Source organism: Platichthys flesus, chromosome 1, assembly GCF_949316205.1.
Source record: "Platichthys flesus chromosome 1, fPlaFle2.1, whole genome shotgun sequence".
NCBI classification, from domain to species: Eukaryota; Metazoa; Chordata; class Actinopteri; order Pleuronectiformes; family Pleuronectidae; genus Platichthys; species Platichthys flesus.
This window is the reverse complement of record NC_084945.1, coordinates 5,512,786-5,524,635: the sequence shown is the minus strand read 5'-3', so window position 1 is coordinate 5,524,635 and position 11,850 is coordinate 5,512,786. Positions and strand designations below refer to the sequence as shown.

At 41.5% G+C, this 11,850-nt stretch overlaps 2 protein-coding genes across 5 annotated transcripts in view; one reads left to right on the top strand and one right to left on the bottom strand.

The window, feature by feature from the left end:
* Positions 1-7,617: 7,617 nt before the first annotated feature.
* senp8 (SUMO peptidase family member, NEDD8 specific) lies at positions 7,618-10,442 on the bottom strand. Its single transcript, XM_062399727.1, has 2 exons — positions 10,369-10,442; positions 7,618-8,958 (listed from the first exon to the last, which is right to left on the bottom strand). Exon 2 carries the CDS (start codon positions 8,939-8,941, stop codon positions 8,276-8,278), a length of 666 nt encoding a protein of 221 aa, XP_062255711.1. The 5' UTR covers positions 8,942-8,958; positions 10,369-10,442; the 3' UTR covers positions 7,618-8,275.
* Positions 10,443-11,480: 1,038 nt separating this feature from the next.
* The window catches only part of myo9aa (myosin IXAa), a 96,675-nt gene continuing 96,305 nt past the window's right edge, over positions 11,481-11,850 (top strand). For all 4 annotated transcript variants that reach the window (XM_062399533.1, XM_062399610.1, XM_062399459.1 and 1 more), the window contains exon 1: positions 11,481-11,784. The gene's annotated coding sequence lies outside the window, so the exon portion shown is untranslated. The remainder of the gene's footprint in view (positions 11,785-11,850) is intronic.

The following is an 11,850-nucleotide window of genomic DNA, read 5'->3' as shown; positions in this document are numbered from 1 at the left end:
ATTCAAAAACCTGTCACGGCTTTTGTGGGTTCGAAATAAAGACGTTTTCTAACAATTTCAATTGCTCAAAAACTCCAGATCCAACCTTGATTCAATTGATAATGAAAACAGGAATATGATTATATTTCTGACTTTATCTGATGGGATGAGAACTCAGTTCAATCATGCATTAGATATAGCAAAACTTGGGCAATGACAAAAAATGCTGAGGAACTCCTTAATATAGTTTCCTCATTATTTACTATTTAACACAGGTTCTGTCTTGACCATATTACATCCTTCCATCAAGTTCTGTTAATCTGCTCAATAGTTTTTGAGTTATGTTGCTTACAAACAACCAAAAAACAAACAAACAGGTAATCACAGAAGTTTGCTGCATATATATATATATACATGAAACGTAATAAATAACCATAAATATCCTTCATATTTCCTGCTCACAATATTTGGGCTAAAACCATAAAAAGCCTGTTTGCCTCTTCAGAGGCAGCAGCACCTGGGAAGGGGGCGGGGCCAGAGAGGACAACGCCTGGCTCAGAGGGTCAAGCGATCGTGTCAACGAAAGAGGTCAAGAGGAATCGAACATGTGATCGATCCAACGAGAACCTGCTGACGAACCTAGAACGCAATCAATCGATAGAAATGTTCGAATGGGCTTTAGGGAAATATTGTAGTTTTTAAAACACTGCATTTATTTAACAGATATAAGCAAATTAATATTTCACATGCAAAAGATCTGTTCAGCTTTTAAAATATGATGCATTGTTATAGATGAAACTGGACAAGTATATATACAATATTGCTGTAATTAGGTCCAGACTGAATTTACCACAATGCATCAGTGATAACTACCCAGTATTTTAATGCAAAATACATAACTCAAATATTCATTGTGCTGCATGATGTACAATAATACTACGAGTACCTTCTTCTGGCAATACTTCAATACTTTTAGATTTAAAGGGAGGAATTTAACTAGTAATGGTGTATTTCTCTACTTGAGTAAATGATCAGGATATTTCCTCCTCCACTGATGATTCTCCATTTTACTCAGTAAGTAGTTAAAGTGCTTTAGAAACCAGTTTATTATAATTTGTGGCTCATTGCACCCTCGAGCAACACTAATAGCAACTACTGTAACTCTATGTGTGTGTGCGTGTGTGTGTGTGAGAGTGTAGAGCCGGTTTTAGCCGAGGAGTAATGGGGGGGGGATGCAGGTCGAAGCAGATGGCCAGACAAGCTCCAGCCTCCTCCATACCTCCAGGGAGCCGTATTGTCTGTCCTGGAATGCTCTGCGGGCGACCTCTGACCCCCCCGGTGCAGGCAGAATGCTGCTGACTGTAACCTCTGAGTAATGGTCGGTGTTGCTCACAGTAAAACAACATCACACGCTCCGGAGGTCCTGCGAGAACACATGACCTAAGACGGTGCATTTTAATGTGTCCACGTCTGCTCCGTGTGTGCTGCTGTTAATCCGTTTATGATGTGAGAGGTTCTGTGGGTGTTCCTGTATCCAAGAGGGGGTTGGAACCAAATAACCAGGATACACAGGCTCATTATGAAAATCATACATCTCATGGAAACATTCTCCACTGGGGGGGGATTCAATTTGCTTTTACATTTGTCTTTAAAACATTGTGTTCAGTTCATGTTTAAGAAGAGAAAGATGAATGGGGGGGAAAACAGCTCGTTAAAGGGCCGGCGTTAAGCTTTAAATTCACCTGGAAAGGTATAAGAATGTATTTTTTATTTATTAGAGGAGACAGAATCCCATGTTTCCTTCAGATTTCTATTTATCTTTATCTTCTCAGTTGCTGATCAGTCAGGAACCTGTTAAATGAAATGTGAGATTCCCTGTGTTCATATGATTTATAGACCTGGATCCCAGCAGTGCAACATTATTCTCTTTATAGCAGCCTGGGAGCTTCACACCCTGAGGAAAATGGCCGCCCTGTGTTTGGTTTATGAGCTGATGTATCTCCAGGTCTGTTGGAGGTTAAACTAAATCAAAGCTCACGCTGTAAAACCCCGAAAGCTGAGGTATATTTTCTTATTTCCGTGGAAAACCAGCCAACAAAAGTGAGTTTGATTGTAAAAAAACTTAGTTTCCTGAAGCTCTGATTGAACTCGTCTCGTGCCAGACGACCTCAAAGCGACGCCGCCACATGTGAACCCGTGTTTTCATTAGCGGAAGTTGGCTGCGACCACACAGACACGCCCCAGAGGTCACAAACAAGTTGGATATCGCTCAACGTTATTTATACATCTGTGTGCCCACCAGCGGCCGAGAGCAACAGGCTCACACCCATTCTCCAGAGAGCTGCACAGAGTCGTGGTGGGAGGCAAGAGGAACTCTGCACAACACGCAAAAACAATATATCACAACATGTCAGGGGAAAATAACTCGTATGACACAGACAGGTAGTGACAGGGTAGAAGGGGGTTTCTGTATTTTTATTGTAACATCTCTCTTGCTGGGAATTTTTCATGAAAGTTGAATGATGCCGTCATTGTTTCGACTTCGAGAAGCAGCCGTCTGAATCTTCATGGTTTAGTTGATGTGATCGTGACCATGTGATTTGAGTTACTGAACCTCTTTCACTCTCTTCCTCACTCTCTTCTTCACTCTCATCCTTTCCTCTCTTCCTCCTCCGATTAGCATCTGCACTTCATCAGCTCTTTGCTTTTCCTTCCAGCAATAACTAATTCAATCCGTGCAAGTCTGCTGCTGAAAGATCTGCGGTCCCTCATAACTCAGGATGTGTGTGTGTGTGTTTGTGTGTGTGTGTGTGACACTTTCCACAGAATCAGTGGCTTTGGTTACAAGAGTGCACAGAGTGACACAAGCCATTTGTTTAGAGACGATACACATGGAGAAAATAAGAAATGTATTTATATTTATATAGTATGAGATTGAATTTACTGCAGGCGCTTGCTCACTTATCTAAAACCTGGAGAGAACGGCTGTACCTGCTCTGCCAGGAGATAACACAACCTCCTGCACCTCTATTATGTCTTTATATTATATGTTCTTGAGTAGGCTGCACAAAACGTCTTGAAACAGAGCTTAGTTTGTTGTTTTCTGCTGATGTAAATATCAAAATGGGCCTTGTTTAGTTGGAATAAGTTATTCTTAAACTTACAGACTAGCTCAGAGGAGATGATGACAATAGAGGTTTATAAAATAAATATAAAATAGAAATACTATAAATAGAAAGCAGAGTCTGTGGTTTAATAAAACAGGTTAAAAGAACATGACAAAGACGGTTCAAACATACATATGTGAAATTCTTCTGATTAATACAATAAGTAAAGCTGCTCCCAGACGTGCAGTGAACTCTGCTCCTTTTACATTTTACTGGAACTTCTCCTGCCAAGTTAAATGTCCAAGTGAGCTGATGTGAGAAAACAGCAGTTGGTTTGGAAATTTACAGTAATTTTCAATTTTCATGTTCATGTCTGGATGAGGATTATGTGAATCTGTAGTAAACACATATGTGCTGTGGCCCTGAAGCGCATCACACAAAACAATATAACAACCACAATGTGGTGTTTTCTTGTTGTTTCGTGTAGTTGTTTGTCCCTCAGGGCCATCGAGCATACTTACAAAAGGATTTACAGTAAGATGTGTGTCGTGTACAGCTGCACCAAGTCTCTGGGGGTTTCTCATTATCTTCCTTTCTGTATTATTATCATCACTGTCCTTTAGCATTTGCAGATTTCCACAAATACGTTTTTTTAAAGGCCTGGTCTGGTCCTGCTGTTGTCACATCAGGTTGGAGGATGAATCAAACGCTTCAGATATTGAAGGTGGAGTTTCTGACTCTTTGGCGTCTTTGTTGGATCCAAACAGTTTTTCACAGGAACAGAACGTTAATGTTAGAGTTTTCTTTTAATACCCGACCCACATAGCAGCTCTGTTTCACCTCCTGATCCGAGCAGCTGAGATTAACAAGCCGGGCTGGAACTTGTGCATTTCACTGGTACAGTTTGTGAACTGGGCCTCATCTCAGAGGAATCACGCTGCTCAGGCACTGGTGCATCTGATTCTCTCCCTCTCCCTTCAGTTCTGATGTGACATCGTGATTTGAACCTGACCTACATATTCACCTCCTGAGCAGCGGAGGCGTGTTGGACGTGTAATGGACACCTGGACACTGAGCCGTGCAGGATGTCCTCTGTGTCCCTCTCACGGAGACGCTTCTTGTTTCACGTGCACGCTCTCTGTAGATGAAGCTTAAATGGCTCCATGTTGTGGCAGTTGGTTGCAGATGTGTTGTGACAGGACATGATGTAATGAGCAAAACCCTCTCAACACTTCAGGGGCCAGAGACAGTTCTGAGGGCACTCTGTGGAATTGCATGGTCTGTGTGTGTGTGTGTGTGTGTGTGTGTGTGTGTGTGTGTGTGTGTGTGTGTGTGTGTGTGTACTCCAGGCCTGAGGTTCAATCTGACACGTTAATATGAAACATGTGGAGATCCTCAGAGAAACCTTGGCTGCTGCTCCTGAAATCAACGACACACAACAGTGATGAAGAGCAGTGATGAAGAGCAGTGGTGAAGCGGGTGAACTAACTGAGGCCTGTGTTTGTTTGTGAAATCAAATAAAAGTATAAATATGTGTCTGAACATCTGGGGTCTGGATGACAAAGAGACTTCCTGGTTATATTCTTCTTCTTCATCAGCGACGGCAATTCGCTTCTGTACAGGTTCACATCGCTATGTACACCTCCCCCCCCCCCCCCTCCCAGCAGCTTAACAAAACCGTATTTGTGCTTTGATGCAGAAGCAGATTTTAAAGTTGTTGAAGCGATATTGTTTGAAAGTCAAACAGGTCAAAGATTAAAATACAAGTCCTTTATGGCCTTGAAATATTAAAGTGTGACAGTGAATTTCAAAAAACTTCCCATGGTCTTTCATTTGGTTTGAGAGCAGCTGACTGTGCATGAACAATATAGCATTTACTCATTTATACAATACAATTAAGTTATAATATCTTTCGTCAAACATGCAATGTTCAATTCAATGTCCATCACTGTTTTCTATCTTGTTTTTTTTATTTTTTAACTTAAGTGGTTTAAGTGATTATGTGAATTACAAAAATATGTTGTGTAATGAAGTGTTTCTCAACCTTTTTGGTTCATGACCCACATGTATGATCAGACTGGTTCACGCAGATTTTATTTTGAAAATATTGCACCTCCAGAAATGATCTTGTGACCCCTGAGGAGGCCGGGACCCCCAGGGTAAGAATCACTGACTAAATGTTCCTTTCCTCTCAATTGTGTTGTCTTTACTCCCTTGTTCCACATATTCATGTTTTCCTCCACTCTGCATTTAACTATGATTTGAAACCATCAGTATTTTATTAGTAGCTTATTCATGCAATAAATTCAACTATAAATCCTTTAAAGTTTTTGTTTGTGCACGCACTACGAAATCATTTACAATATATTTTCTCTCAATCTGGTTTATGGAACCTCATTTCCATCCAACACTGTTTCACCACCGCTTCAAACTAAAAGCTTCTAAAGCCTTGGAAAGTCTTCAGCCTTCACCTCACTGCATATCTGTGCATGGACGTGCACAGTGAGAGGAGACTCAGCCGAGTCCAGCAGGAGAAGAATGACCCGTTTTCAGATTATCACAGAGATTAGAACTAAACCCACTGTTTGTTAGCAGCGAAATAAAACCACAGACACTGAGAGGCTTTGTTTTCTGCCACAGAGAAGTGTGCATCATTTGCCAAGAGAGCAAAGAGCAGGGAGAGGATTGAGTCAGATTTAGTTTGATCCAACTCAGTTCAGGTTTTTCAGAACATTTCAATATGACCCCTGTGATAATACTTTTAATTTAACCAACAAATTTTCTTGTGACAGGAGAACTCTGGACAAAATGTCATAGATAGTAGTGGTTGTAGTCTTAGTAGCAGGAGTGGATCAAGGGAATTTGAGGGCCCCACACAAAAGGGACCTTGGGGGGCCCTATATCGAAACTTCCACCCCCACCACAGACTGATTCTGACCTTGGTATTGTCGCCTTCTCCTTCTCAGCAATTGCCTGCTTTGCAACACCCCTGAATAACAGTAATAATGGTCATACTGGTGGTTGTTGCTGTAGAATTATACCTCATAAATCATTTACTGTCAACAATCAACACAAGACATGTGAGTCATGAGCAAACACATGAGAGCCTGACGTGAAGGAGGCCTTTTCCAGTTTAAGTTTGTGAGTCCTAGGTGCACAGTAAGAAAATGCAGTTTTATCAAGATGTGTCCCGACTGTTGATCCATCCAGAGGATCTGATGGAGATGTACAAATTAGACCATGGTGCAGTTTAGAGTCCCTAACAGGAAGTCACGCTCACTAAACCCCCAATGAAGTAAACTTGGTAAATTGGCCATTTAGAAGCAGATTTGTCTAAATGAATGTTCCCTGTCCCTGGGTGCTTTGTCTCAGTAATGCGGTGCTCAGCCCGAGTGCCGAATGCTCCGGCTTTGTGGTATTTTACGAGGACACCAGTAAACCCTGAAGGCTCGTCTGACTGGTTACTCAGGCTGAAGTATGCCTGTGGGATGTAGATGAGCGCAGGATGCCAGAGGAAGGAGAGCGGAGGTGGAAACTGTCCAAGCAGAGTGAAATTTAAGAGCAGGCTGGGCCTGGAGCCAGATCAGGAGGTTGTCTCCTTCGCTTTCCATCTCCCACTAAGTGATGAGTGCTGCTGATTACACTCAGTATGTGGTGGGTTAATGTGGCAATTATAACATGGTCAGGTTTTTCAAACAATGTCTTTTTAAATGACACATCAGATTTGAAAGCAACAGCTAGATATCCTAAGGAAATGAATTGTCTAAATTGGGATTAATCTTTACTTTTCCCCTTATTCTTTAGAGAGAAAAAGGACAACAGTTTATTATTCATACAAATTCTCATAATTTCCAGCTGATAAATAAACTCATAAACACGTCAGAGGCCACAGTGGGATTCTGAACAATAAAGATGTAAATAAAAAACTGTTTCCTTTGTGCGTTTGTATTCGAAAACACAGTGTCGGACATGTGGGTTCCTTTCTTTTAATTGTGGACTCTTATGAAAATAGCATCGGTGGATATTTCTGATGCGTTTCTATAAATAAAATAAATATTTTTAACACTTGTTGAGCGAAAGTCTTTTGTTTCAAACGTCATAAAAAGCTCTAAACTGCTGCGGTTCACACTTTGCCTCCATTGTGTTGCAGCTTTACTTTTGCTGTAATCCATCATGTCCTCTCATTCTTGTGAAAGTGTTAAGTTCCTTTCATTCAAACCACAACAATAAGATGTTTGAGTGATAAGCTGTTGCAAAGCAGGGCTGAGGACTGAACTGTATCGGTTTGGTAACACATTTTCATAATACCCATTAATCAAGAGGTAACACTTAACCAACACTTATACACAACAGCTCACTCAAACTTGATAATTTCAAAGTAGGGGTTTATGTGTATTTGAATTCTGATTTAAATTATTGTAAGCATGTTGAAAACCTATTTGTGAATGCATCTCTAGCTCAATAATGCAGCGACTGAAACCTTTTAAAAAGAAAAACATGAAACAAATTCATACTTTTGTAGTTCTACAGATGAATTTGATAGTTTCTTTATGTCAGAACATAACGTACATTCCATCTCTCACAGGACTCAGTGCACATCTCATCCTCATGCAGAAGTTTTCCTTTTGAATGGTTACACAACTGTAAAGTCTCTGGTTACAGACGTTTATGGCCTGTTAAAAAAATCAAATTAAAAAGAAACAGAAATGAATGTGACCAGAACAGATGGGACATAGAGGAGCCAAAGTTGAGATGCACATTCTTCTCGTCAATTCTAGTTCATTTCAAAGGACCCTGAGCAATAATCGGTGTAAACAGTTCTACATTCGCTCGACACTGATGACAGAAAGACAAGTCAGCACCGCCTCCTCATCCACATGAAATATTCTCCGTCCTCAATAAATATGTACTGTGGGATTTCCTTTTATAGGCATGCTGGTGTTCTTTACATACTATCTGCTGCTGTGCATATACACAGGATTAACATGGTACCAATTGTTCAGTGAATATTCAAGATTTGTAGTACTGTATTATTTTTTAAAGTCCTTCATAGTATGGGGTAAGATGCAGTGTAATAGAAATATACTTCTTATGTAGTTAAATGCTGTATTCAAGGAGTGATTCAGAGGCTCCAGCAGTAGATATGCGGCGGCTGACAGCTGTTCTGCATATTCTGAAGGGGAGACGTGCTAAGGAAGAGACAGCGAGCAGCAGAGGTCGTTCTGAGACAGGTCCTGGATAAGTCTGCACCAGTCGGCCCTCTTCTGGGTGATGTAGGCTGGGGTGATGACTTGCACGGGAAGGCGTGGCGAGCCCTCCACCCTCGCCTCCTCACACAAGGCCTCTGCGATACAGATCACGTACATGCCACAGTCATGGCTGTTCTTCTGCGACGGGCAGGGCTCCTCTGCAAACAGCGCTTTCCTCCCGGCCCCTAAGAAGGGCTCCAGCTTGCTGGCGATGCGCCGTGCGTGCACTGAATTGCCGCCGTTTTGAGAGTCATAGTGGGCAAAGTGGTTGGAGTCGTGATGGTAGACCAGAAGGCTCCAGTGGGATCCCCCCGCGGTCTGGTTAGAGTTGTCGTTCACGGCTAGGAAGACCCAGCGCCGGGAAGCGAGATCCAGCGGCTCCAGAAACATGGCCAGCTCATCGGGGCAGGAAGCACACTTGATGAACTGGGTGACCTCGGGGCTGATGAAGATGATGGTCTCCCCCAGGGCTCTGAAGCGCTCGGCGGCTAAGTACTCAAAGGCAAAACCGATGACTTGGTCATTGAGCCAGTAAGGTCCCTCGAGTAGAGACACGTCAGAGCGCCGCAACAGGCTGTCCCGGTAGCTGAGCACCACAGGGTCCATCCTCCCACAGGCAGAGTCTGAAACACACAGAGGAAGAGTTCAGTGCTGCCGGGTCAGGCATCACAAGCTATATCAGCAGCTTATTGGAAAAACAATCATTTAACAAACAAACTGTATGTTTGTTACTTTATGTTTTTAACTGTATTATTTACTGTCACGTGAGATTTTAAATCAGAATCAAGGTGTACGAACTAAAATGGTAATTTCTACCATTATGGTAAATGGTTTTGTATTTATCTAGAGCTTTTCTAGTCTTGATGACCACTCAAAGCGCTTTACAGTACAGTTTTACAGTCAATCATTCACCCACACATTCATACAGTGCATCTATTCTCAGCACTTAGTTATTTTATGGGGGGCTATTCAGGGTTCAGCTTCTTGCCCAAGGACACTTCGGCATGCAGATGGGTCAGACTGGGGATCGAACCGCCAACAGATTTGACACATCTTTTCTTTCCATGCCTCATTATGTCTTGCTTTATTTTTGAAGAAATTGTACTTTCTTGATTCTTGCTGTTCTGGGTTTGTACCCTCTGGGTTGAATGCACTTATTGAAAGTCGCTTTGGATAACAGCGTCAGCTAAATGTAATGTAAGGTCTATTCTCCAACACGGTTCAGAGGGAAACTGTATTTTGAATCCAACAGCTTTAATATTACAACTAAGGAAGCTTTTACATTAACTGAACTTCTGAAACACAATGCACTGTTGTAGATCTACTAAACATTAAAGAACGACGGTCAATAGAATCCAATTGAATAGAAGATTGGTGCTAAAATGATTCAGTGTTAAATCAGTTAATGTATTTTAAATTTGTGAAGTGACAACACATATAAAAGAAAAACATTTCCTGGTTACAGCAGTTCCAAATGTGCAGATTTGTTAATTTAAATGATTTTGATCATAAACTACGACTTTAATTAATTCCCTGTGAAAAAAAATTACTCTGCATAGATAATTTGAACAACGGTTTTGTGAAAGTGTCACTATGGACTGTTTATATATATATATATTTAATTCAATAGAAGTTACAACATTAACAAGATAATAACCAGCAGATTAATCATAATGTTAGTAATCACTGTTAAATAACGTTTTTAATCTAACACAGAAATATCAGGTAGTTTCCTCAGTTTGAAACGTTACTATGAAGTATTTCATAGTATTTAAAAGCTATAGTACTCGTTACTCCAAAGTATTTAAAGTATTTAGAAGCGGTGTTACTTTATAATATCTACAGAAGAGCAGATGAAACCCGGAGGTGAGTCACATCACTGCATTGCGTTTGCAGCGGTTAGCATTAGCATGCTAACAGCCTCTTCCGCCCTCAGCCTCACAGGAAGAGACAGAACTTCGCTGTTTCCACCTCCAAAGTAAAGAGCTCGATCTGTTCCATTAAAACACGCGCGTGAAATCCAGTGTTCGTACCTGGAACAGACACATTCAGGGGGAAAGTGTCGTGAAATCTCAGCTCCTGCGCCTCATTGCAACGACTGCCGTAAACTGCCGCAGCGAAGGAACATCAACATTTCACGACAGTGTGGAGGAGGCATGCTCGCCTGTGATTGGCTGCTTTTATCCGGGTACCAGCATGGTGCTTTCATGGAAATCTGGTTCATTACAAATTTCCTTATGTACAATTTTTTAAATCTGTACAAAATGATGAGTAAGAGATAAAGCAGACATGAAAATAAAATAGTGTGATATACAACAGAAAAGAAATTTAAAAATAAAATAACTGAATCTTAATAAAGTTAAAATTTAAAGGGCTGGAGCTTGTTTTCTAAACTACATTATTCCATAATGTACAAAAAGTCCACTGTATTGTTCAGGATGTTAGGGGCTGAGAGAAGTTTATAATGAAACACATTAAGTTTTGCTTCCATGTGTTTGCAGTGATAACACAGAAGTATTGAACAGTTATTTTGTACTGGAGGCCACCAAACAAACTTTATCTTCTTCTAAATTACTAAAAATATAGTTTTTACAGATGTTATGTTCTTGGGTTTGGCGTTTGAATCTATTTTGATATTTTAAGTCAACTTATACCACCAATTTTAATACAATGTCTTTTATGCTATCATTTGTATGTATTTTTCTATTTTTGTCGATCTATGCAGCTTCTATTGATTGATGATTATTTAACTGTTTTTAATTTGAATGGGAAGAACCACACAAATGAAGCTAATAATTGATGACATATCTCATGAAGTCATAACAGGCTATACGCTGATATTCAGTGTTGTTGAATGAACTGATTTAATTAATTTCTGAATCAGTCATATGACTGAATCAGAGATGTGATGTGTATAATTACAATATAATTATAATTATATGTGTGTGTCCTCACTGTGTGTTTAAGTGTGTGTGTACGTTTGCTTGTGCGTGTCGTCCCTGTATGTGTGTGTGCGTGTCGTCCCTGTGTATGTGCGCGTGGTGTGTGTGCGTGTGTACGCGCTTCCTCTCCCTCAACTCCTCCCTCTCTCGATCCTCTCCACTCCCAGGAGCCAGCGTGAACGCGCACGGCAGCGCGCCTGAGCGTGGCCGCACTGATTAACGAAGCAAAGAGTTTTCAGGGAGCCGAGCTCACACACACACAGACAGACACACGCACACACACAGACAGACACACGCACACGGATGTATTTCCACAGAAATGCTCGAGTCCCCGAGCTGAGCCTCGACTGATCGTCCCGAGGAGAGAGAGCAGAGAACCGGCGGAAACACAGTGAGTGGGAATTAAACCAGGACCGAGCAGCTTCAGGATCTGCAACGCATCCACACACCGAGAGAGGGGAAACTTGAGCCCCACTTTGGGCTGACTTCAGCGGACCCAGCCTGGAGGTAAGAGCGTGTGATGTGGAGTGTCTGCAGCCCGGTGCGGTGCGGTGCGGTGCGGGGCTGTCCCGT

Bases quoted from the DNA above. Each gene is read 5' to 3' on its own strand.
- senp8 (XM_062399727.1), bottom strand. From the start codon at position 8,941: ATGGACCCTGTGGTGCTCAGCTACCGGGACAGCCTGTTGCGGCGCTCT.